This window comes from Suillus plorans, assembly GCF_016647745.1.
Source record: "Suillus plorans strain S12 chromosome Unknown HD556scaffold_18, whole genome shotgun sequence".
NCBI lineage: Eukaryota > Fungi > Basidiomycota > Agaricomycetes > Boletales > Suillaceae > Suillus > Suillus plorans.
The window spans coordinates 666175-691736 of record NW_024537402.1 but is presented as its reverse complement, the minus strand read 5'-3'; the positions used below and the strand labels follow the sequence as shown (position 1 = coordinate 691736).

Below are 25562 nucleotides of genomic sequence, written 5' to 3'. Positions count from 1 at the left end.
GGTACGCGCATAAGCGGCGCGCGCTTGAACGATGAAGGAGAGGAGTCCTTAAGAGAGTAGCAAGGGCACAGGTGTCAACAGTGGAGGAGTATAATCAGATTTCTAGTATTGGAGGGAGAACTCTACACTTTGCAGTATATCAAGATAAGGGGAAAGTAAGTACCAGAACCGAAGGAATCCTCCCTCTATTTAAGAAGGGAGATTACGCTATGCGGCGCGCTTCCGAGCGCGCTCCCGAACCGAGTAACCATATCAACTTCTAAATATATTCTAAGTTTAAATAGACTCTCTGTATGTAAGCGCACGGAGGTCGGACCGAAGGTTCGTTAATTCAATGAGAGAGATAAAAATAACGCACCAGTGAATCAGCAAGGACAAAGGACAGAGGGACGGACGGTAGGAGCGCGAAGGCCTATGGAGCGCACGCGAAGGGCGCGCGTGCGTGTGCGATGTGCGAGTGAGGCGCGTACGTAGGGCGCGCGCGCGAGAGCGCGAATGACTGGTCCTTAGGATGTGAGCTGATACAGATAGGGAATTAAATGGGTAAGAAGGCCGCATATCCGGCATCGAGAGGCGCGAGTCTCTACATCTCCTGGGAACTTACATTCTGAGTGTCCCCACTCAGAGCTATAGCGCGGGATTTTGGACTTGGAGAAATGGTGATAGACAGGGGTCATGTGATCGCGAGAGTAGGGCCGCTCCTTTGATGATCGCGAGCATCGCTGATCTAATCGATGGGGTTGTTGATAAGAGATGGAAGTGTTCTCGCGATCTCTTGTCTTCCTTCTTATCATTACCATCATGCCTCCTTTCACTGCCGCTATGCTGAACTCCACTCCCTCTCCAGAACCTGAGCCTGTGGCGCCAATTCACCCTGAGGACGCGCCTATGGCTGACGCTAGCGCGGAGTCCGATACCGACCGCCTTGTCAGCGCTTGGGCGGCTTCCCTGGTCGCATTGGAGGCGTGCGTCATGGTGACGCCAGACCTCAAGCCGGAGCTCCTCGAGGATCAAGAGATGTGGATGCGCGAGTGGCTCTCTGTACTGGTGAGTGCGCTTACATGGCTTGCCTTTGTGATCTAACATTCCTAGGCAACCATGAACGGCTGTTCCGAGCGCGCGGGTGCGTTGAGCGTGGAGCTGGATATGGACAATAAGAGCGCGGAGCTCCTGAAGCAGGGGCGCAAGGGTTACAAGGAGATTGAGGTGCTGGTGAAGGGATGGAAAGCAAAGGCGATCGAGACTGTTCCAGTGGCGCCTCCCAAGCGCGTTGTTCGCGCCACTGAAGCGCCGGGTACCGAGGCGCGCCACCGACGCGTCTGGTACTGATGCTTCCATGCAGGTGCGTTTCTCTATGTCGTGTGGGTGTGCTACTCTACTGAATGTTCGTCCGCATTAGCGCAAGGTTGGACGTATGTCTGTTCCTTCGTGCCTCGCTGCACCAACTGCGCCAGCAAGAATCAGGTTTGCGGAGGCACGCCTGGCAGGCGCTGCCCTCCTTGTGACGTTTCTAAGCGCGCTTGCTCCTTTTGTAAGTTGCGTCTTGTCGGATTCTGTTGGCGCGCTACTGACGCCTTTGGGATTAGCTAAGCGCAACAATACAGACGGACCCAAGGCGCGTCCGCGCAAGCCTATGCCCAAGCGCCCCACGGTTACTGAGTCTGCCAAGGAGACTGCCTCCTCTATTGCCGTTGAAGAAGATGGTTCTGACGGGTCTGGTTTAGATGTGATGATTATTGATGAGCGCACTGTGGAGGATAAGGTTGTGCGCGCCTCGCGCGTTATCCCTGTGCGCCGAGGGTCCGTTGGCATCTGGCTCTGCGCCTAAGGGAAAAGGCAAGTACAAGGGACCAGAGGAGGAGTTGAGAGAGGTGCAAGCTGAGACGGCGCGCTTGAGGGAGGAAAATGCGCTATGCGCGCGTCCGCTTTGAAGACTCGCCAGTATGCGCGCGCCCAGCAGGCGGATCTCTTGGCGCTTTCCAACAAACTTTTCGCCATGTCCCAGGAGTGGTCTGACCTGGAGGAGCGCGCCAATGCTTCTCTGAACTAGATACAACCTGTTTTTCTCCTAAGCGCCAATGCGCCTTTGCAATAGATCCTGATTTTGTTGTCCCATGTCCATGTCCATGTCCTCGTCTGATTCACTGGGCTATGAAATTAAGATTATAAGTATGTAAGTAAGGCTCGAGCGCGAGACGAGATAAAGGTACTGCGATGGACTTTACTAGGTTTTCTGCGGGGTGCGCGCCCGTCTTGTCTTCTTCGCGCGCCTTCCTTCATCTATCCCTGCCTTGTTGCGCCGCGCGCCGAGGCGATGACGCGCGCGTTTGAATGAAAATTAGAAAAAAGGAAAAAAGGTGCGCGGCGCCGCGCGCGCGTTAGAAAGTGAACGTCTATGGGGGTGATTATGCGCGCGCTATACAAATATGGTAGTTAGTAGTATGTACTTGCGGAATATGAGCGTTTCGGTGGTGCGTTGATGTATTCTAGAGTCTGTGGGGTTTATGTGCAGGCAATGCGCGTTATATGGACGAATGATAGAAAAAGATATCACCGGACGAAACCCGGGGTAAAACTGAGAGTATGTACTTCATGGAATATTTTTGTGTTTTTCGTATTATCTTGTGTTTTTGTTTTATGTTTTTGAGGAGTGTGTGGATGTGCGAATTGATTGGGTGATGTGCGGGTGAGAATTGGTTGCGCGCGCTAATCGTCTTGCGCGCGCTCAGGCTCGTCTTCTTCAGGTTCTACGGTTTCGTACGCTTCTAGTTCGTCGATGCTCTCGTCGTCCACTCCAGTCATTTGGGTTACCGATACGCGCTCCCCGCTACGTGGGTAGTAAGGAATGACGCGGAACGCGGCGAACCGGAGTTTTGAGATTGCGCCATCCAACTCGGCCAGCATATACGAGCCTCCCTTCGTGCGGCGCACTACGATCATAGGTCCCAAATAGCGCGGCTTCGTCTTCTTGCTCAATTCGTATTCGACCCTCGAGTTGCGTACCAACACTAAGGCGCCGGGTTCGAAATCGTGCGATTTGATAGTCGCGCGGAAGCGCTTCTCAAAATCGCGTATCGACTTGAAGCGCGCCGCGACTACTCTGTCTCTGATCGCGTTAATATCTTCTATGCGCTTCTGTAATTGACGCGCGCGCCATGCTATAAGGTCAGTAGTGGTGAACGCGCCTCGGCTTGGTAAGGGCGCGAGGAACGTCGCTTCAGCGAGATCAAAGGGAAATATTGGCTCTACACCGTGCATCATGAAATAAGGCGATAAGCCCGTCGCTTTGTGAATGGTAACGCGCTCTGCCCAGAACACTGAATGAACCACCTGATACCAGCGGGAATCGTCTCCGTCGCAGGTTTTAATGATGGCCTCCCGGACATCGCGGTGTCGTCTTTCGACTATACCGTTTGCCTGAGAATTATATGGCGAGATGCGGATCGGGTGGATCCCATATTTGCGCGCGAGTTCGTCTACTGCGAGCCTATATGCGGGCGCGTTGTCCGTCACTATTTCTGTGATCGGGCCCCACCTACAGAAGAGCTCTTCGAAAATAAAAGCGGTTAGCGCGTTAGTATTCTCTTTGCGCAGCATGCGCCATTCAGGATACGATGTTAGCGCGCATCGCGCTTGCACAAGGTATTCAAATCCACCTGCTCTGGGCATCTTCATGGTGTCGATGTGCGCTTTGCGGAATAGACCACCCGGTATGGGTACGATTGGAGGAATATGCAACCTCCGTTTGGCGCACTTGGCATTCGTGACACGTTTGCGCGTACCATTTGATATCTTCAATGATGTGTGGCCACCAAAAGCGCAGGCGTAGGCGCGCGCTGACCGTATAGATACCCTTGTGCCCTAGATCGTCATGCGCCTCCTTCAGAACGCGGTAGCGCTTGTTTGGAGGCAACACGAGCTGATGTTTGCCATGCGTCGCTCTGCGCCATAGGTTGCTTTCCAGGACGAAGTAGCGCTGCGTTGTTGACGAACTTTTCGAATTCTTGATCTGAAACGTCAGTGGGTCTTTCGCGCGAGGTAAGGAACTGTTCTATTGTGGTCATCAGCGCGTCTTGCGCGCGCGCTGTGTCCGAGCGCGAATATCAGGCTCCGATTCTTCCGTCTGCGCGACATCGAAATATACGCGCAACGCTGGCACGTGCGCGCTCTGCGAAATGAAACATGTGCGATGCGCTTCATGGCGTATGTCTGCCGAGACGCCTGCTACGCGGCGCGCGCGATCGTTCAGCAGTGCAATAGCGAATGAGTATGCGCGATCAATCCAATCTTCATGATCGTCGTCCTCAATGGGATCTTCCTCAGCGGGTGGTCTCCTTGAGAGGCCATCCACGCCTTTGTGCTTTTGCGCGGGTACATGAACGAGTTTGAACGAAAATAAGAGGATACCCGCAATCCATCGATTGATGGTCGCGTTAGGTTGCAAGTCCGGGTTATTGATCATACCTTTGATATACTTCGCGTCTACCTCCACCGTCAGATTCTTTACCCCGAATATGTATACGCGCACCGCGCGTAGCGCGCGGAAGAGTCCAAAGAGTTCTAGCTTCGCTTGAGAGTAGCGCCTCTCCACGTCATTTAGCGCGATGGAGCCAAATCGATTTGGATAGCGCTTCCCGTTTTCACCTACTTGCAGCAAGACCCTAAGAATCCGCGCACTTGCGATTGATTCGTTGGTTCGGGCCAGTCGCGTATCTTCTGGACTTTAGATTCTTCTGGTACGCGCCCTTCAAACGTGCATTTGTGCCCGACGATAATAGCCGTGGGCGCAGCTAGAATGAATTTCGTCGCGGAGATGGTTGCACCTACGTTCTCTAAGCGCTGGAGAATGCGATTGACGACGATGCAATGTTCCCATATGAAGCGCCGGATTCCTGGGTTTTCGGGTATTGTCTCGTATGAACCGTCCTCGCGCTGATAGCGCGTTCGTACTGATTTGATTGGGACATCATCCACGAACGGCGACGTGAACTCTGGAATCTCGTGTTGCAGGATGAACGCGGTATCGCCTTGGTAAACCTGTACAGCGTTAGCATGCCCTTGAGGAAGGGTGGTAGCCGTGAGGGCCCAAAGGCGTTCCAAAGGTTGTCAGGTCGCGCGACTCACGTCAAGCGTGCGCTGGTCATAACCTGAATATAAATCCAATATGCATACACTGCGTAACCGGCGAATGCTTCGCGAGAAGTTCGACAAAGGGGAAGCGACGCGTCGCGAATTGTTACCGCGTTAGCGGCTGCAAGTCGTGAACTAGGCGCAAGGATTTTCGTCCTTCTTGACGACACAAAACCAGCGCGAGCGATACGCGGCCGTTGATGGCTCGTATACTCCTGATGAGATCTTTTCCTTGATGATGCGCACTACTTCATCTAAGGTGGCTGGTGGAATCGGAATATTGCGCTGAGACCACGGGGTGTGCGGAATGGTCGGAATTTGTACGGCGGAAAATAGGTCTCGTTGAGACGCCCGCGCTCTGAGGCGCCCCACGCAAAGGCGAGTTCGTGAACGCGAACCAGCCAGCGCACTAACTTGAGTTCCTCTGGCCACAGCCAATTTGCTGGGTCGAGGTCTAGCTTGTCTGCGCGCTCGCGCGTGAAGCGCGCCTGGAGAGAAATCTGGGGGATGGGTGGGTAAGTCTGGTAACCCTGCTAACGGGTCTTCTGGCAACTGGCGCACTACCCTATACTCTGCTGGCATAGTGGTAGGCACGGTCCGCACCTTCTTCGCGACTGGTTTGTAGACCAGCGTGTGAAGGGCGGGATCATAATAATAACATGAATTGAAGGCGTCAATAGTCGCCTTCTCTATAGCGGTCTGTGTGGATGTTAGATGCGCGTAACGCGCTGAATACTGCGGAATACTACCAGCGGAAAGATGATGCGTAGAAACAAAAGACGATGCGTTGTTGCTCCTTAAGAGCATAGAATGAGAAACGCCTTCAGCGCGCGCGATGCGCGGTGCGTTAGGCGCAATACGAGAAGACGAGTGGTGATGCGATAATGAAAATGATTGGGGAAAACGAATGCGAATAGGCGTCTCCCCGCGAATGCTGCAGATCATCGATACTTAAAAACCCTGTTCCTCCTCCTTGAGCGCGTGCGAGTGCGCGTTGTTAACGCACTTCGCGTCTCTTGCGAGCGAACGCTTGACCCAAGGTAGGGTTGGAATGCGCAATTCCTTGCGCGCATTAGGGTCTGTCAGTATAAGATCCTGCTCCCCGTCAGGGAGATCAAATGTGCGACACGAAGTAAGCTTAAAAAACGGGCGCCCTAGCAAAACCCTCGAAGGTCGCGCGCTCGATGACCTGGGACTTGAAAATACATGGGTCCTGCGCCAAAATCAAGCGAAACATTCTCCACGACTCCAAGCGTCGCGTCGCGTGATGTGTTCACTGATTCCATGTTGAGGCTGTGGTCCGATCTGAGCGGTACTCCGAGCGCCTTCCACACATCTCTTGGCATGACTACTACCTCTGCGCCTTGGTCTAGGACACACGTGAGAGTGCGCCCCTCTGATGTCTTCGCGCGGATACAGCGCAGGGGCGCGAAGTGATCCGCGACGATCCTGCCGTCCTCGCTTCGCATGCGCGCGTCTTCGTATTGCCTTAACCATTGATCGGTCGCGGGGTGTCCTGATAATTCGTGTACTGATACTGCGCCTACCGTGACACGCTTCTTGGTCGTGAGTTCGCGGAAATGTTGGCGAACATCAGGAGATACAGCTAATAATTCCCTTACGGGAATGTTGAGATTGGAATCGAGAAGACGCTCGACAACGCGTTTGTCGGCCTCTTTGTCCTCGAGCGCGAATGCATAACGATACGATGATGATTGTGATGGTGCTGGTGACGATGATGACGATGATGGTGATACCGATGCTGATACTGATGACGATGCGGTCGCGGATGGCGATGATGATGATGGAGAAGGCGCGGACGACGATGGCGCCGCTCCTTTGGGGGGCGCCTTTGCGCCTACTGGCGCGCTTGACGGCGCAACTTTCGCTAGCTCCTTTCCTTTACCTTTGTCAGACGAGGCTTGTATTTCGGGGGAGATTATCTCCTCCTCTACCGTGGCTTGTCTAGATGCGGGCCTCGGGCGCGCGCGGGTTTCGCTGGGTACTTCGACACCGTCAAAGCGGACGTTTTTACCTTTGGTGTTGCGCTTCTGCTCGCGCTTCGCGGCTACGTAGGCTAGCGCCTCGGTCATGAGGTCCACCGTGTCATCGTCTCCATCAAGTTCTGTTCGCGCGACTGTGTGCACAAACGCGGATGACCCTACTTCAATTACCGCGTCGATCTCCTCAGACGCGCGATAGAACAGCCCTGCTGTGGTGCTTGCGCTAGCGGTCGTATCTGAGGTAGCGCGGCTCGCGTGGTGTCGGTCTAGTCGTTCCTTGAGTAGTCCTCGACCTGGAATCCACTCGCCATTTGGCAAAACAAGCTTGCGCGTCTCTTCGTTAACCTTACATTTGCCCGCGTCGATGTACCTTTGTCTCTCCGTGCAACGAGCATAATAATGTTCAAGACTGCCACAAAAGGAGCAGTCGTTGAATGCGGACGCCTCGCGCTTATATTCGCGCTTGGTTACCGTTCCTTGCGCGGGCGATTCCATTGACGTGTTAGCTGTGACCAGGTTAGTGAATGATGCCGCCTTAGGCGCGCTAGCCGTTGCGCTTGGTGCGGGCGCGTTCGCTGGTAGTACAAACTGTCCAGCTGCGAAAACGTTCATGAACGGATATGGATCTTGCGGGTAGTGGTCCGGGAACTTGATCATGAGGCGCGTGCGGATTTGCGCCTGAGTGTCCTTAGGAATACCTTCCATGAATGTGCGGTCGCGCTCGGCTTTCCCGATTCTGTCCTCCGCCAAAAGCGGTTGCATGATCTTCTTGAATGCGCGCAGGTAACTGCTCAGTTCCTGGTAAGAAGGCATCGGTTTGTTAGCATACTCGTGCGCGATGGCTTGTAGGTCCGTAAGCGCGTAGCGCCTTTTGCCATCCCATCCGGGATACATTACTTTGACCTCGTCTAAAAAGGCGTCGTAATCGCTTACTTGCGCCTCAGGCATCCCGCCCCATAATTCGCGATCATCGCGCTCAAGGTAGCGGATGATGCCTTTGATGCGATCAAGTCCTTGGAGACCTACTTCATCAGCGAGCTGCTCGTATAGGTCTATAAAGTCAGCGAGGTCGTCTGCGGTGCCATCAAATTTAGGCGCGTCCGTTGTCCCACGGACGGGCATTCTGGTTCTTGTGGTGGACATAATAGGCGTTTGGGATGTTGTAGGCGCGGAGGTCTTCTGACTGATTGGCACTTGGCGCGCGTATGCGAAGGGAAGGTTTGCTATAACGATACCGCCTGGAATTGAAGGCGGCGCGCGCGGGGTTTCGAACACTTCTTGCTTGATTTTCGGAATTCCCACTGTAGGAGGCGCGTTCTCGCGCACGGGGAATGCTAATGCGTTAAGCGGGGTTTTGCTAGAATCGGTCAGTTCGGTCAGCGCGCTTAGCGCTGATAGGTCAGAAGAGATAAAAGGAGGTTGGTTGGGCGTATGGAGGAACGCTCCGGGAACTTGGCTTCTTGGGTTATCTATTGCTTCAAAGTCGTCGGACGACTCTTCTTTGACAGATTCTTCCGGTGATGGCGTGACTGGCGATATCGGCTGTCTAGGCGCGCGCGCTAAGAGCGCTAGATCTGGTCGTGGCAGTTCTGAGATGTTGCGCGAGCGACCGCGCGCGGGTTGAAAGAATAAGGGTCCTGGTAGAATTGATTCAATTGCTCTGTCGAATGCGGCGATGGCTTCTTCTCTAGCTCTGCGACGACTGTTGGGTCTGAGTACCCGACCGGTTGTCTCAGAAGTGTCCCTCGCGGTGGGCTCCAGTTGAAGGTGAGGAATCTTGACTGTGGGTGAAAACACTAAAAGAAAGGGGGCTCTACAGCAAGACCTGGATACGAGAATACAACTCGACCCAAAGGACAGCTACTGAGAGAAGTTCCTCGCGAATAAGGTGGAGGGAAACTATGTCAACTAGACGGGCGCTGGTAGACGCGGGAAAGTAACGCGCGCGAAGGCGCGCGTAGGCGATGCGAAGGCGCGCGAGATGCGCGCGTGAACGAGAGATGCGGAGGGTACGCGCGTAAGCGGGCGCGCGCTTGAACGATGAAGGAGAGGAGTCCTTAAGAGAGTAGCAAGGGCACAGGTGTCAACAGTGGAGGAGTATAATCAGATTTCTAGTATTGGAGGGAGAACTCTACACTTTGCAGTATATCAAGATAAGGGGAAAGTAAGTACCAGAACCGAAGGAATCCTCCCTCTATTTAAGAAGGGAGATTACGCTATGCGGCGCGCTTCCGAGCGCGCTCCCGAACCGAGTAACCATATCAACTTCTAAATATATTCTAAGTTTAAATAGGCTCTCTGTATGTAAGCACGGAGGTCGGACCGAAGGTTCGTTAATTCAATGAGAGAGATAAAAATAACGCACCAGTGAATCAGCAAGGACAAAGGACAGAGGGACGGACGGTAGGAGCGCGAAGGCCTATGGAGCGCGCATACGAAGGGCGCGCGTGCGTGTGCGATGTGCGAGTGAGGCGCGTACGTAGGGCGCGCGCGCGAGAGCGCGAATGACTGGTCCTTAGGATGTGAGCTGATACAGATAGGGAATTAAATGGGTAAGAAGGCCGCATATCCGGCATCGAGAGGCGCGAGTCTCTACAACGCACACCCCGAAACGGGACCAGAAGCTCATCGCACGAGCCAAATCCAGCGTCCACAAGATAATACTTTCCCTCAGGGATATTGAAATCGGTAGTACGAGCATCGTGATAGACACAAGCATCTGCAGCTGACCCCCCCCAACCGCTGTAGAAACTACTTTACAGAGAGGAACAAACAAAGATTGCTCCTAACTGATATATTTGTGTTGTGGTCTTTGCACTGCCTAGTCTGCTATACTTGCCTGACAAGTGCGTTCGACCCAGGGGTCTGCGGTCTGGGAATAGTCTTGGGGGTAAGTGAGTGATGTGGGGTCAATAGTCCGAGCGTGGGAAACAATGTCCGAAGGTATAATTACGATGTCCGATGCAAAAGCGTCGGGTCCGATGTTTTCGGGGTTTCGGGTTATCGGGTTCGGGTTCAGGTCTTTCGGAAACTAATAGTAACGCTATAGCAAGCGTCGGAAGAGCGAGCAGTGTGCGCAATAATAACAATGACTGATACGGATAATGAAAGAGCGATGATATTCGCAATATCAACTAAGAACTACGAAATATCGGGTTTGACCACTAAGCGTCGGGGAACTGCTCCCCTCTACTTGGATAATGAATAATGCTCGAGGTCAGTCCAATATATATGTAAGTACGTAGAAATGCGGAACCCATAGGCGAAAGTAGCGGCGGAGTATTTCGGATCCGAAGTACATGTAAATAAACATGAGGCGCTGCGGACTATGGGAAAACATGTAATAGCGCTGGCTACGACGTGAGTAATGTGCGAAATAATGAACTACACACCTAGTGGGGCTAGCAAGACGGGACGGGACACGGATAGGACAAGTGCGCGGGAAAACATCGGGTCCGATGCGGCCTAAACGTCGGGTTGGCGGGTTAGCGTCGGATAACATCGGGAAGTGATTAGCATGTGACAGGTATTTGGCGTGTACTGTGAAATAGCTCGATACGAGCCCAGCGCCAGCTCGTGTCCTACAGCGGGAAAACATCGGGTCCGATGCGGCCTAAACGTCGGGTTGGCGGGTTAGCGTCGGATAACATCGGGAAGTGATTAGCATGTGACGGGTATTTGACGTGTACTGCAAAATAGCTCGATACGAGCCCAGTGCCAGCTCGTGTCCTACACCGCTCAACATGTAGGTAAACGAAAGGTTGAATGAACATGCCGCGAGGCAGTTTTGAGAGAAGTTCCCCTTGCGATCCCGAGCGGCATGCCGATCTTCACCAAAAGAATGGCATGCGATGTGTGTACCGTCAATGGCTCCAATAGCATCAACAAAGAATGGGAAGAACTTCGGGTTTTTCGTGATCTCAGGGGGAGGAGGGCTATCTACGTCGGGCAGGCGGACGTATGTTGTATATATCGGTGGTGAGGAGAATGCGAAAAGAACCCGTTTAAAATATCTGAAAGAACATAAGCTTGATACCAGGACAGCAACAATATATGTACTTTGATATTGTTTCATTGGACCGCTGAAAGCGTTCACCAAGATGGCGAATCGAGAGACCCGTGACAGACGCATAGAGAAATATAGCAAGCTGCTCTTCTAGCAGTACATGCCTGGAATCTCTGCATCCTGCTTGCCGAAGGAGATTGATGAGCACATAGAAAACGTGCTTGTGGACCCCGAGCTCGCATCTGATGCGTTCAGGGTGTCCAGTGAGAAGTTTGGTGACCCATGCAGTCCCCGACAAAGCGGAGGTATGATACGGCTCTTTGTCGTAGTAGGTGTTTGAGTAAGCTTCGAGTGCGGTAGTTGTTGCGTTGAGGACTGTAATGACCGTGCGCATAGCATGCATGGCCATCTGCATGATGCATGCCAGATACCTCTTATCACTCTCCTCTGCATTGTCGTCCATATCCTCTGCCTCCACAAGGTCGTTGAAGGTACAACAATTCAGAGAGTGAGTCTGAACAATGTTGGGTCTTGCAGAACCTAGCTGCTATTCGACCCTAAAGGGTTTCTGGACCAGGCTCAAGGCTCAGAGGAGAGGAAATATCATGAAAACTTGCTGAGTACTCTGACTCCTACTGGTAACTGGTGAAAAGATAACTTGCTTATGTAAGCTACAAAAGTGCCAACATAAGGTAAGGTAAAAACAGTCTCTACAAGCCCAGCCAGAAATGAATCCCTACATCGTATTCGTCCTCGTTAGCGTCCTCGTCGTAATCAGGATCAAGAGGCATTGTATTGATAGTAGGACAAGGCATACGGTAAGCGTTATCGGAGCGTGACATCTTGTTCAAGTTCCGACGATTAGCAAAGCCATAATTTCTGTGAACCAAATTCTAACTTGCGCAAATAATGGTGGCCGAACAGACTCTCAGACATTCGGCACCTAGTATGGGCCCACAGTGGAACTACGTTGACAATTGTACAACAGGCCGCGTCTGGCACATGTTGTTTATTTCCGAGGTTCTTGCCAAACAACTGCTTTGCAACAGATCATTACAAACTACAAACAGAAGGTAAGAGTCATATGCTTGGCCCACGTCTCAAGATCTCATACTCAACAACAATGCGATCACACATAAGAGCCGTAACAGTACTTCCATTTTGCGCCCCTCGAACAAGTGGATGGTGAAGCATGGTCGACTCTACTAGCACTAATACGACATCGGGCCATCGGCAGCATCGCACAAGAGAAAGACGCAGATGTATCTGGAGAAAACGATAGTGGTGATTCCACGTCAACGCGATCCAATGGTACCATTTACAGAGCGCAAGCTTGATTCAAACATGGCGATCGAGATGCGGCCGTAGAGCTTGTACCGTACGGTAAACATCATCCATCAGAGTTCACCAGAAGTCACCAGCATCCATGTAAAAACCATAGATCAGCTCGGGGAAGAACAACGCAACGAGATATAGGTACACAAATTACTCCTTCAGGAATCAGCTTACAATATCTATTATCTCGAGTTGAGCATTATGCATTTTCTTTTATCTGCCTTCTGACAAATATAAACCGCATGACCGCATACATCATACCACCAGTCACTGAAACGACCTGTTGTCGAGTTGACGTGAATTCCGGGAAAAAAAGCAACCATGGTCAACTCACCCCGGAGAACACAGCGGGTATCCACCAGGTATAATTCGATGTCAGCAGAGCGCCAGATATGGGTGTTCCTGTTAGAGAATTAGAATTAGAGGCAAGAAATGGCACAAATGCGCCTACCGATCAAGCCTCCGAATCCTGCAGAGTGATTATATGTGAGATTTAAATGATGTAGAAGTGTGGCTGATACCACGTACCGCTAATGAAGAAACAGATGCCCATCCGCGCGCTATAATCTAAATTAGATGGTTCGTACATCTGAATTTAAACTATCACTCACCCAAGCTCAGAGAGGTCGGGCGTTAAAGTAGCCACAAGCGGAGCCATCATTGCAATGTCTGCATCATCAATAAATTTTCACCTAGTGGAAAAGAAGACCACTTACATAGCCCTGCAAAATAGCCATACATCACACTAAGTACAACGGCGCTGGCCAGGCTACTCAATCCAATCATGCCCAAATTGAGCACACCAGCCGAAATCGTCGCAACTATGACCAAGTTTGGCACTCCCGTGAACGCCGCGATGAAACCTGACGTGACTCGTGCCACGCAATTAGATACATTTAAAATCACTAACTGGTGATGCTGTCAGTAGGCAAATAACTGGCATAGCACTGATCCCACAGAGTAAAACGAGAAGGTGACACTGAGACCGTGCTCGATGGAGTCGAGTTGAATGAAGAACAACGGGTAGTAGAAGCCGGTCTGGAAAAAAAAGCCCCTGCAGGACAGTCATTTGAAGGATTTTGAGAGAAGTTGTGTTAAGGTCTCACCCTGCTATCATGCAAATAAATGGTGCATCACCAATGCATTTTTTGGCTGCCACAATATAGTTCGCTGGTGTCACCGGCGGATCAAGACGAGTTCGCATGCATAGACATGCAATCAAAAGGAGCACGCTGACAAACCCTGCGCTTGCGCGGACGCCATTTCCAAAACCAAGACGACCATTCAGGAGGTTATTGAGCATAATCGGATGGATGACAGCACCCAGCGATGAGCCCGAAGCGACGAATGTCATAGCCAGTGTGCGTTTCCGTCGGAAGTAATGCGAAACAATAGTGATGGTCGGGACATACACGAGCCCCGACGCGATACCCATGCCTAAACCTTGAGCAAGGAATATCTACACCAAATCAGAAAAAAAGGTCGTAAATTTAGGTGACGTTACCTGATAGTACTGATCGGGTTTTGACAAAGACAACATGAATAGAGAGAAACTCTGCAGGAGCGATCCAGCAATTATGAGGTGGTAGCTAAGGTAAGTTTGCTGAGTATCTTCGAAAACTTCCAACAACATTACACCCACAAATATCCTCGGTCGTATAGTGGACCTGATACAAGGCCCACAGCAGTGACTAGAAACGTGTTCAGGCTCCCGATCCATCTTTAGGGGACCTTGAGCATACGCATCATGAAGACACAAGTGGAAACTCACGATATGGCAGACGATGTCTCGTTTGTGAGGTAATGCTGGGTATAGAAGTCTGGAAAGTAATAAGTATCATGTTCCATTCTCATTTTCATATGCAGCAATACCTTGGTAGACACCAAATGACATGGTATAACTTCAGCCTTCAGTCAAGAGCCATTCTTCGTCAACCACAGGTGACACCAGACTCACCCAATCCCGCATAACTGTGCAAGAAATCTAAGTAGATCAAGTAAGGCCCAGCTTTTACCGCCCGGATTGGAGCTGCTTACGCTCCAAAAATTGTCATCCAAGCAGCCAGACCGCCTTCGGGAAACTCGTGCGGGTGTGAGAAGAGGTCGGAGTCCTTTGCGGAATGGGATCCTTCCAATGTCTCTGAGCCCTCCTTGTCCTGTTGAGGGGCCGTATAAGGCATTCGAGGCTCAGATCCAGACGACATCCCGGGCTAGGGCAATTGACAGTGACGGTTGTATATATATGCGTGGACCCCATGTTCGTCAAGTGACGAGTGGAGAAACCTAGTCTCGGCTTGTCGGGAGAGAGTGAGAGCGTTTACACAAACTGATGAGAACGGGTAAACTTGAAGCACCTCAAACAGACCGTGTACCCAACACTGGCCCATAATCGTGGCCCAAATCATTTTATAGAATTCCTCGATCCACCTGGTCGACGGCAGAGGAATTAGTTAATCTGTACAAAAACGTTCATGTCAGGGCTTGATCCATATCGACAGGCTCGAAATGGAAAATGCATCGGCCTGACCATTGTACCTGAGGACATGATGTGGGTATGGCGGTTCTGCATACACCCGGAGCGGCTGTGGCGTACAGCGCTGACACTTTTCACAGCCCCAACAAGCATGGTTTGAGCTTGCAGGGCTCACCTTGGCCTGGTCTCGGGGCCCGAGTTCAATTCCGACATATTAGAGATGAAAAAAAAATCTCGTGAGACGCCGTCCCAACGACTAACTTTGTACTTGATGCCTCTCCAACACAACCTGTACATGTAGGCTTCATGTCAGCGACGAGAAGCCCGAGTGTTAACATTGTTCAACCGATCGCAAGTATCCAACCAGCATGCCTTGCGTTTCGCCAAGAAAATTCAGCACGCGCAAGCCGTAGGGACATTCTTTGCCACAGCATTCGCCAATTTGCACTGAAGGGTGCTTAACAAATGAAGGGGAGGCTTCATGTGAATCATGTCACCTTGCCCGCCAGTCTACATCACCAACTGACTTGGGCTCCCCAAGTTTTCTTTTGGATTGAACTATGTCCGTACGGCACGCCACAGGTCTGACGTTGCGAAACTGACAGGATGATCATTCATCATGTAGACGTAAAACACGGATACGGTGTAACTCACTGTATAAAATTAGAGACGTTGCATTTGGTGACAAACCTGTTTACCAACCTCATTATAAATCTTCTTAGTAACTAAGTTAGGTAGTTCAAAGTCAGCTTGATTATCTAAGATTTAGCGGACGAGCTCGTCTAGCACTACCGCACCTTCTCACTCACCGTCAAGACCCCCGTGTAGCATGTAAGTGTTGCTGTTCCGTATCTTGATCTCAGCATGCCTGGTTGGATGTGATTCGAATTAGAAGGAGCAGTGGACTTCGAGTGGCCAGGGTGGATGCTGTCCGATTACTTTGGATGTGATTCTGCAATAACAGGCACTGGGTACTGATTTCAACTCCTTCTATCTGTTGCAGATTACAACAATGGGTCGTCGTCCCGCCCGCTGCTACCGTTACTGCAAGAACAAGCCCTATCCCAAATCACGGTACAACCGTGGTGTCCCTGATCCTAAAGTTTGTTCACCCACGACCCGTCGCTTTAAATCTCACTCTCCATAGATCAGGATTTTTGACCTCGGCCGTAAACGTGCCTCCGTCGACGAGTTCCCCTTCTGCTGTCATCTTGTCTCCGATGAGTATGAGCAGCTGAGCTCTGAGGCGCTCGAAGCAGCTCGTATTTGCGCTAACAAGTATGTCACCAAGACATCTGGCAAGGATTCGTTCCACATGCGCGTCCGTGTGCACCCATTCCACGTTATCCGTATCAACAAGATGTTGAGTTGTGCTGGTGCTGATCGGTTTGTGACTTGGTTTTGAATTCTCGGTGCGAGTCTTACATTTTTTGGTGCAGGCTGCAAACCGGTATGCGTGGTGCTTGGGGTAAGCCCTACGGCACTGTCGCCCGTGTCAACATCGGCCAGATCATCCTCTCTATCCGTTGCAAAGAATCCAATGCTGCTGTCATCCAAGAGGCTCTCCGCCGTGCACGGTACAAGTTCCCCGGCCGTCAGAAAATCATTGTCTCGAAGAAGTGGGGCTTCACGAATGTGGCCCGCGAGGACTACATGAAGCTCAAGGACGAGAAGAGAGTGGTACAGTACGTATTATCCCAGGTTGTCTGGGGAATTTTTAGATTGACACCTTTGTTATACAGGGATGGAGCTTATGTACAGTTTATTCGTGCTAGAGGTCCCTTGGAGCAGAACTTACGTGCTCAGCTCAAAGCTTAGGTCTATACTCGTTATACATATGATTACTCTCAGTGGAATGTGTGTAAGATGGACTGCAAGCGCCTGCATGCTAGGAATTCCTCAGTTTATGCGAGATAATCTATTATGTGAGTGACGAGATCATCAAACCTATACAGTGTTATCAAATTTGGCCAGTGTCATTGAACTGAGATTCAGTGAGGGGGTACATGGGTCCGAGAGGCTGTAGCTCCACGGTTTTTTGCATGAAGAAGTCGTCGGCTTCTCCCTGGCGCAATATTTTCGTACTTGAACCACGGGCGGTGTGATGAGACTAGAGTTGTGTCCAGCTGTTTGGGACGGTGAATGGTAAGTGGTGAAGCCCTCAATAAAAGCTCCTACTGGTACTAGATCTGCGTGCGGATATCCTGTCAGTAGTGCGCTAGCAGACTCGATGTAACTGACCACGTATACCGCGTTCTCTGTGGCTAGGGTCGGCGCATTTGCTTGCAAAGGTAGCACATGAGCCACCTCAAGGAAATCCCCTTTGAGGGTCTCAACTGTGTGTTAGGATAGTCCATGTACATAGGCCTAGAACACGTCAAAAGATGAGATCTTGAGAACCTACCGAAGTACGACACTATTTCGCGCAGTGTGTTGCCTGTGCTTGGGCTTGCAAGTCCGTCATTTGATGGTGCGGATAGCGACGCTTCGCTTCACTGGCAAGTACTATGTCAGATGTAGAGTCATCCTCTTGAGATTTGTCGCGCATCTAAACGGTTTCATCATGCTGAATATGTGCAGTGCAAGATAGTTCTACACACGTACGTGTAGCCAGTTTTGCCTGGATACATTAGTTTCACATTTTGGAACCGCAGTATTGCCGGCGCCACTGGCATGCTGGACCCATGTACTTCGACCCCCCATTGTGATCCAGTTCATGACCAACGGACACGAGGAGTGCTGATCAATACTGCAGTAATTATGACGATTGTTGATCGCCATATTGTTTTGGTTTCAGAAACTCACATCAATGTCCCATAGGACTCGAGGGTGGTGATGCAGAAGTCCTGCCTCGTAATTGTACTATATGTTTGAATGAATGGACGAGTGTTGCATATTCAAAGTAGAAAACTATCTCCATGGGCTACTGCACATGATATAGATATCCTACATACCATGATCACGATTGCTCTGTTACCACGTGTTAGTCTGCCAGAAGTCCGAGATAACGGTGACAAACGTACCTAAGCCAGTCAAGTGTGTTAGTGTCTCAGATGTACACGGGAATCGCTGGACAATGCGGTAGGGAAATTCCTCAGGATGACTGAAGCAACAAAAGTTCAGCGGACTAGTCTCAAGGACAAATGGGATTTTACAAACACAGCGAGCCCAGTGGTGAACTTTGGAATGACTGGGATGTCCATGCCATGATCATCAAGAGCCTTGTGGGCTGAAAAAACAGCCAGGAAGCTTGCCATCGCGATCCAGAGTGACGCGTCTGCGACATGTCGTCCCACATCAGGAAAATACCATTTGACTACAGGTGGCTATATAGTCGCTGTAGTACCTGTAGTCCCGTTTGTCAAGTCCCTTCTACATGCGGCTATATAGCCACACGGCTCAATATATAGCGCTATGAGAGTCACTGGTAGCTCGTCGTAGCAAGCTACAGGCAGCTACACAGCGCAATAGCTAGCACTGGTAGGACCTTCTACTAGCTTCGCTTTTTTGAGCTACAGGTGCCAATCCACGCCACCAGCTGAAATCGACGAAACAGAATAGAATTACAGTATAACAGACAGCATCTATACAGTACTACAACGAGCAGCCATTGTCAAAGACTACCCAGTTACACACCTCCCTGGCGCCCCTCTTGGGCATCTCTAGCCTCAGCTTCAAACTCTTGAATCGCGTCGTCAAATATCTCATCTGTCAAGCCGATGGTAGTTGCCTGTGCTGCCAGTGAATTCACCCCAGCATGGAACCTTGCCATCCGCATTAGTTTGCAGGATAATCAATGCAAGTGGCCACCGACATACTGAGCAACGTCAAGGATATTGACACGAATTTTCTCGAGTAGTTTGTAATGTGAGGTGCGCTCGTCGAACCGCTGTAATGAGCTGAGATGGACCAGGTAGACCGGAGTATAAGCTGTGGACGAGAATTTGATGTCTTCCTTCATCCCGGTTATCCACTCATCAAGGCAACATTCGATCTGTCAAACCGCAGGAGTCAGCTACTGTGCTACAGCATCAACATCTGAAGGCACGCACCGCTGTGAGAATAAGTGCGAGAAGTTTGACCGGTAAAGGGTCGAAATATTTACTGTAAATCACACCCTCATCATTGCGGTTCGCAAACCACATGTCATTCACCGCTGACTGTATCAATCCAGTCTTGTAAATCCCGCTTTTCTTCTCCCAGTCCTATCACTCTGCCAGTCAGATCATCTGACAACAGGCCATGCATCAGGAAATCATGAGTTTACTTATTCCCTACTTATTTCAAACTTTTCCCACTTATTTTAAACTTTTCTCACTTATTTCAAATGGATCTACTTATTTTTCTTAAATCATTACCTTGTCCCAAATGAACTATCAGAATCTGTTAGCCATCATTATAAATGTGTGCTATAAAATTATTGAACTCTCAATTTGCAATATAGCACCTCAAGAGAACATTTAAAAAAGAAAATCATCAGCATTAATGTGTTACTTAAACTTCATACTAGTCACTAATTGTTGTTCTTATGCAATGAAACATGTCTCTCAGGCCCAACAAACATATTGGAATACTCAATTTTGAAACAGTTGTCAAATTTCAGAAAAAAAGTAGGTACATTTTAAATAAGTGGGAAAAGTTCAAAAAAGTAAGGATTAAGTAAACTCATGATTTCCTGATGTGTCAGAATCAGCTACGCACCTTGAAAACGAAACATGTCCCATCCTTCAGAGATTCAGCTAGGTCGCGATTGTGTGTCATAGTCGCTATAGATTGGCTTGTGCGGAAGCCAAAGAATGATGCTGTAAGTGCGCGCATCTTAGTTTTGAGCTCCCCACGCACTTGGGAAGTGCGCCTCGTCATCTACATAATATATATCATCAATAGGATAAGCATGCGGACATTACCAAGTGACTCCTTACCATTTTGACCAACGAAGGAGTTAGTTGAATCGTAAGCCCTGCCAATTTAGATGCCTCTCGCCAGGCCTCCTTGGCTAGTAGCGTCTCGCTGATAAGTGTCTGAGGAAAAGGTTCCCGTGTCACGACTAGACAGCGATAGATAGACATGGCAATGGCAAGCAAATCCTGCGTGACCTCATTGAAATCGCTGGCCTTTAATCGTTGGCGTGATCTGTCCAAAGCTTTATGGAATTTTAGCGGCTTGGTTTCTTCGTCACGGTCCTGCAGTTGGTGCTTGGTCCTGACAACCCGTGGTGGAATATCATCGACCACCGCTTCGTGGCGAAGGTCTCCAGTGTGAGGAGCACTGCAAACAGATTCAATGTCGGTCAATTGGTGTTCATCCTCATTGTCATCAGCATGCTCGCCATCCTCACTGGAGGATGTGTGCTCGCTGTCCTCACTGGAGGACGTGACAATTGCAGAAGCTGACAAAAGTGCCGTGTTAGTATTGCGGTCATACTGTATAACCTAAGACACAGTACCTTTGGGAGACTTGCTGATGGACGTTGGAGCTGAGGCCGCAGTACTGAAGCGGTCGTTACCGAAAGACATCGGAGCCAAGACAGCTGGAGGAGTTTTGCTCGTACTGTACATGAGCGCCTGTGGCTTAGTTACCTTTGTAGGTACATAGTGATGCAAGAACTACAATGACATAGTGAGCGAAGCAGCACTGGAAAAATGAGACACGTACCATATTTTCTTCTTCGATATCCATATCACTGAGGAGCTCCGCAGGCTCGTCGTTGAACTCCTCGGGGTTTTTTTTGTATGCAGCACGCAATACCTTTAATTTGCGTTTCTCCATTGTTGCATTGAAGTCATGTTGGCGGTCTTTGCCTTGATGAGCTTCTAGTACTGTCAAGTAAAAGGGAGTCAGTTGTATTAGAACATTGACTTGCTGCATCGTACTTACATCTGTAGCTCTCTCTTTCAGTCGGTCGGCGTTTGCGACCACTTGCGGTGCGTCCCGCAGTCGATTCCATCTCAGCACATAGCTTGTCCTGAGCCTTGGAAATAGACTTTTTAGAAGCCTTCTTTAAGCTTGCTTTTGCAGGCATAATCAAGGATATGTAGCAATGGTGACAACATAGACAGACGTACCCTTTATAAACACTGGCGTGGCGTGCAATCAACAAACAAATTTAGAGTTTTGTTGATTTGAATGTAAATTTTTCACCTGTTCAAGCGGTGTCAACACAACAGCATAAGTAAGGGGGATGCGGCACAACTTTTCTTTTCAACTCCTACCCAAAATGAGCACTCAGTAAGTTGCTTTGCCGGCAGATCCAACATTGGCCTCATGCTAACCAATGTTTCAGTCCAGCCTCCTTACCATCGAACACTGACCTCATACCTCCTCCGAGCCGACCTTTTCAGGTCGTTCGTGCTCCAGGCCAGGTTAAGGCTAAGGCTAGGGTGGGACCACCCCCTCTTGAGATTCTGTTTCCATTGCCACCGTTTCGTCAAACACCCGGACCAATCCAAGCATCTCAGACTTACATTCGAACACTTATATTGGAACGCTGGGATGCGGAGATAAGGCACTGTGAAGAGACGTGTAAAGTTCAACTCCTAGAACGTATCCAGGACCCAGTAACTCACCAAGCATTCTTGCGGGAGATGATAACACAGCGTTGGAGTGCAGAGAAGAAGCGGTGCGAAGAGGCGAGAAAAGTCCAACTATTGGAACTCCTACTTGCGGCTCATGGTATCACTACCCTAGTTTAGTCAGTTATGTCAATGGTCAGTCCGGAATGAAAGGTGCCGTACCGGAATGAATGGAGATGATGGTAGTAGTAACCAAGGCCAAGAAGAAAAACAAGCCAAAGAGAAGCCATGTGATGCGTGAACTCTACATTTGCAAAGGGAGAAATAGACAAGACGAGGACAAGAGAAATTGTTGAAACGAGCCAAAGAGAAGCCGTGCGATGCGTGAACTCTACATTTGTGAAGGGAGAAATTGCAAAAACCGAATAGAGATGATGGTGGTAGTAGTAACCAAGGCCAAGAAGGAAAAGCTAAGAAGAAAAATGAGTAAAAATGCGTGAACTCTACATTTGCAAGGGAAGAAAGTTAGAAATTGTTGAAACGAGTCAAAGAGAAGCCATGCGATGCGTGAACTCTACATTTGCAAAGGGAGAAACAGACAAGACGAGAGAAATTGTTGAAAGCCATGCGATGCGGGAACTCTACAATCGCGTGTCGTGGCATCGAAATGAAATGTACCTGAAAAAAAGGGTACTTGTGACTGTATGGGCGAGTTATGGTAACAACGGACAAACCATGCCTTCCTGCGTGTTCTGTGGAAAGGTAATAACCACACATGGAGGTCTCAAGAGACACATCACAAGCCATCCTGAATGTCGACGTCAGTGGGTATCAATGATTGAGGATAACGAGGCTGGGAATTTAGACGCACAAGAAGCACCTGTCGACTTCTCCCACAATGATGCAGGCCAAGTTCATGCCCACCCATCTGCCGATATGGACAATAACCCTGCTCCTAACAAAAGTCGTCGTGTCACCGTCGAGGATGTCGAGGACGAGGACGGTAGTTCCTCCTGGCATTATTTGGAACCTCAACTGGATGCGGGCTGGGCTCTGCATGGCAGCGAGACAAATTTTGAAAGATGTAGAAGATATCAAGAGGAAGAGGGTGAGGAAACATGGTCACCTTTTGAAGATGCGTAAGTGTTCGAATGTGCTGGTGGCAAGGGGAACTAAATATATATAACTCACCAGCAAAGAATGGGATTTGGCCCAGTGGCTCATAAAAAACCTTGGTCAGACACGGACTGATGAGTTCTTGAAGTTACCAATAGTACGTTGAAAAAGTTGACAAAACTCACATTATTGACACGGTGACCAGACACAAAATCGCACTAAAGTCTCCTTTCATAACAACCGCTCGTTCTTGCAGAGGGTCGACCAACTACCACATGGACCAGATTGGAGCTGCAGGAAGGTTACCGTGCGTGGTAACCATGATGATGAGAACGGGGTACCATTGCAAGAGGACATCGAACTTTGGAGCCGTGATCCTTTGGAGTGTGTCAAAGAGCTTATCGGCAACCCTTTGTTCAAGGAGGATATTGCGTACTCACCTGCCAGAGCATATGCAGATGCTGCGGGGCAACACAGAGTGATCAATGAGATGTGGACGGCAGACTGGTGGGGTGAGACACAAGTAAGAAATTCAAGAGGGAGCAATACAAAAATGGACTGACCTCGTATCAAGAAAGCCTTGCCCAAAGGTGCGACTATAGCACCAATTATTCTATCGTCAGACAAGACCTGCTTGTCGCAGTTCCGAGGGGACAAGTCTGCGTGGCCGGTGTACATGTCTATTGGCAACATATCCAAAGCAAAAAGGCGTCAAGCATCAGCACGAGCAACTGTCCTCATCGGTTACTTACCTGCAGGGAAGTTGGACTGCTTCACCTCAGATGCACGCTCCCTGGCCGGATACAGGCTGTTTCATCATTGCATGAGTCTACTCCTCCACCCTCTCATAGCCGCGGGACGAGACGGTGTTGAAATGGTCTGTGCAGACTCGCAGATTCGGCGTGTCTACCCCATACTGGCTGCGTATGTCGCCGATTTCCCGGAGCAGTGCTTGGTATCTTGTTCCAAGGAGAATCGCTGTCCAAAGTGTCTGGTAGCAGCAAATGAGCGAGGCGATGGACTCACCTCTGTGAAGCGTGACCCAGAGTCAACGAAAGATACTCTGGAAAGGCGCAAGTTAGGTCAGCATCCTCCGGAATTTGAGGAAAACGGTCTACGTGCCATTTATAAACCATTCTGGGCCGATTTGCCTCATTCCAACATCTTCCTGGCATTCACTCCCGATCTTTTGCATCAACTCCACAAAGGAGTATTCAAGGACCATCTTGTGAAGTGGTGTGTTGACATTGTCGGCGAGGAAGAGATGGACGCGCGATTCAAGGCGATGCCGGATTATCCGGGGCTCCGTCACTTCAAGAAAGGTATATCGGCTGTTAAACAATGGACCGGAACTGAGCATAAAGAAATGCAACGAGTGTTTGTTGGGTTACTCACCGGAGCAGTGCCTAGGTCCGTGTTTGACAACTCTTTGAAGACCGTGTTTGTTGATGTTGTGGCCTGTCAGCCGTGTCTTGGTAGTTGCGCGTTCAATTATTGACTTTTCCTATTACGCGCAGCTGCAAACTCACACAATGGACACGCTCAAAGCCCTACAGACTGCCCTGGGAGTCTTTCACGCCAACAAAGATGTCCTGAAGGAACTCGCCGTTCGACAGCATTTCAACATACCGAAGTTACACCAATTAACTCACTATGTTGATTCAATCACGTTGTTTGGTGCTGCTGATGGCTTTAATACTGAGCTTCCCGAACGCTTGCATATCGACTTCGCGAAGGACGCTTACCGTGCAAGCAACAAACGTGACTATGAGGAACAAATGGCCTTGTGGCTTCAGCGCCAGGAAGCTGTGTTTTTGCGTGGTGCGTACCTCGATTGGTTATCGCAACAACCTCTCTTGGCAGGTCGCGGAGAGCATCATATGTTTGACTCGGACTCAGACTCCGAGTCTGAAGAAACAGACTCTCCCAAGTCGAACACAGCACTGATATCGCCATTGGCCGCTGCCGAAGAAGTTCAAGTGACCCAGCACATCGTTGCGAAGGTTCCAGCATATCCTAACCAAACTGTTGCAAGAATTACGACAGCCTATGGTGCCACTGATTTCCTCGCTGCTCTCCAAATGTTTCTTCGCAAGAACCTCCCGCACAACACCATCGTACCTAGCCTTTATGACCGTTTTGACGTTTATCGTCATGTGGTCATCATAGCGCCACCAGATCGACGAGTCAGCGATACACCTAAATGGTGGCACGTTAGAGCAATGCCCGAAGTTGCTGCATCAGGGCGGAATCCTGGTCGTCCGGCTTGTTTTGATATGGCACTGATATCAGACAGGCCTCGGTCTTCACGCTTGCACGCTCTTGATGGTAAGATGTTTCTGGGTGCTCGAGGATCATAGTATCTAATGTGTGATCTCCTGCAGATGTGCGAGTGGCTCAGGTTTGCACTATATTCTCCCTCCCTCGTCAATTCGGCACTTACAACAGGGCCCTCGCTTATATCGAGTGGTTTACGCCATTCAGACCTCCAGATCCCCCCTCTCAAATGCGACAGGTCTCCCGCTCGACACGCCAACTCCGCCGCAATGCGGCAGTAATCCATGTCGACGAAATGGTGCGACCGTGCCATCTAATACCAAAGATGGGCCATTCAGTGGATGCGAGGTTGAGAAGTGGAAACGGATATGAGGTGGCGAGTGATTTTTATTTTAACGAGTTCATTGACGGCGAGATGTTTGGTGTGTCTGTCATAAATAGTTTGTAGACAGGTTAATATCACACGAGCGCTGTAGCTGCCTGGACTGACCTGTAGCAAATATTTCTCCAGCTGACTCCTGTAGCGGCGACTTTGGGCTATATAGTACTATATAGTTGTATGTAGCTTGAAGGGTGCCTATATAGCGCTACTGTGGCTACTGTAGCTTGAAGGGTGCCTATATAGTGCTACAGTTGCTACAGTAGCTTGAAGGGTGCCTATATAGTGCTACTGTGCCTATATAGCTCTATGTAGCTGTCACCAGGGCTAC

At 50.0% G+C, this 25562-nt stretch overlaps 6 protein-coding genes across 6 annotated transcripts; 3 read left to right on the top strand and 3 right to left on the bottom strand.

Moving 5' to 3' along the window:
- Nucleotides 1-12673: 12673 nt before the first annotated feature.
- HD556DRAFT_1441526 (major facilitator superfamily domain-containing protein) lies at nt 12674-14678 on the bottom strand (the record flags this gene model as incomplete). Its single annotated transcript, XM_041306316.1, has 14 exons — nt 12674-12754; nt 12809-12876; nt 12926-12943; nt 13003-13034; nt 13086-13143; nt 13191-13383; nt 13432-13528; nt 13581-13933; nt 13979-14063; nt 14117-14194; nt 14246-14294; nt 14347-14375; nt 14432-14458; nt 14512-14678. 14 exons carry the CDS (start codon nt 14676-14678, stop codon nt 12674-12676), a joined length of 1335 nt encoding a protein of 444 aa, XP_041162186.1.
- Nucleotides 14679-15959: 1281 nt separating this feature from the next.
- HD556DRAFT_1234146 (ribosomal protein L10e/L16) lies at nt 15960-16765 on the top strand (the record flags this gene model as incomplete). The annotated part of the gene is made up of 4 exons (XM_041297646.1): nt 15960-16049; nt 16095-16333; nt 16387-16632; nt 16690-16765. 4 exons carry the CDS (start codon nt 15960-15962, stop codon nt 16763-16765), a joined length of 651 nt encoding a protein of 216 aa, XP_041162185.1.
- Nucleotides 16766-17363: 598 nt separating this feature from the next.
- Nucleotides 17364-18204, bottom strand: HD556DRAFT_1306988 (uncharacterized protein; the record flags this gene model as incomplete). Its single annotated transcript, XM_041299982.1, has 6 exons — nt 17364-17495; nt 17552-17686; nt 17753-17809; nt 17902-17935; nt 17967-18050; nt 18107-18204. The coding sequence occupies 6 exons, from the start codon at nt 18202-18204 to the stop codon at nt 17364-17366; spliced, it is 540 nt and encodes a 179-aa protein (XP_041162184.1).
- Nucleotides 18205-18779: 575 nt separating this feature from the next.
- Nucleotides 18780-19152, bottom strand: HD556DRAFT_1203065 (uncharacterized protein; the record flags this gene model as incomplete). Its single annotated transcript, XM_041296411.1, has 2 exons — nt 18780-18941; nt 19000-19152. Coding segments are annotated over 2 exons (315 nt in total), but the record flags the coding sequence as incomplete, so codon positions are not given.
- A 2012-nt stretch (nt 19153-21164) lies between these two features.
- HD556DRAFT_1441523 (uncharacterized protein) lies at nt 21165-21639 on the top strand (the record flags this gene model as incomplete). The annotated part of the gene is made up of 2 exons (XM_041306315.1): nt 21165-21175; nt 21231-21639. The coding sequence occupies 2 exons, from the start codon at nt 21165-21167 to the stop codon at nt 21637-21639; spliced, it is 420 nt and encodes a 139-aa protein (XP_041162182.1).
- Nucleotides 21640-22395: 756 nt separating this feature from the next.
- Nucleotides 22396-25300, top strand: HD556DRAFT_1234388 (uncharacterized protein; the record flags this gene model as incomplete). Its single annotated transcript, XM_041297661.1, has 6 exons — nt 22396-22598; nt 22654-22732; nt 22781-23098; nt 23150-23985; nt 24041-24903; nt 24960-25300. The coding sequence occupies 6 exons, from the start codon at nt 22396-22398 to the stop codon at nt 25298-25300; spliced, it is 2640 nt and encodes an 879-aa protein (XP_041162181.1).
- Between the last annotated feature and the right edge of the window lie 262 nt (nt 25301-25562).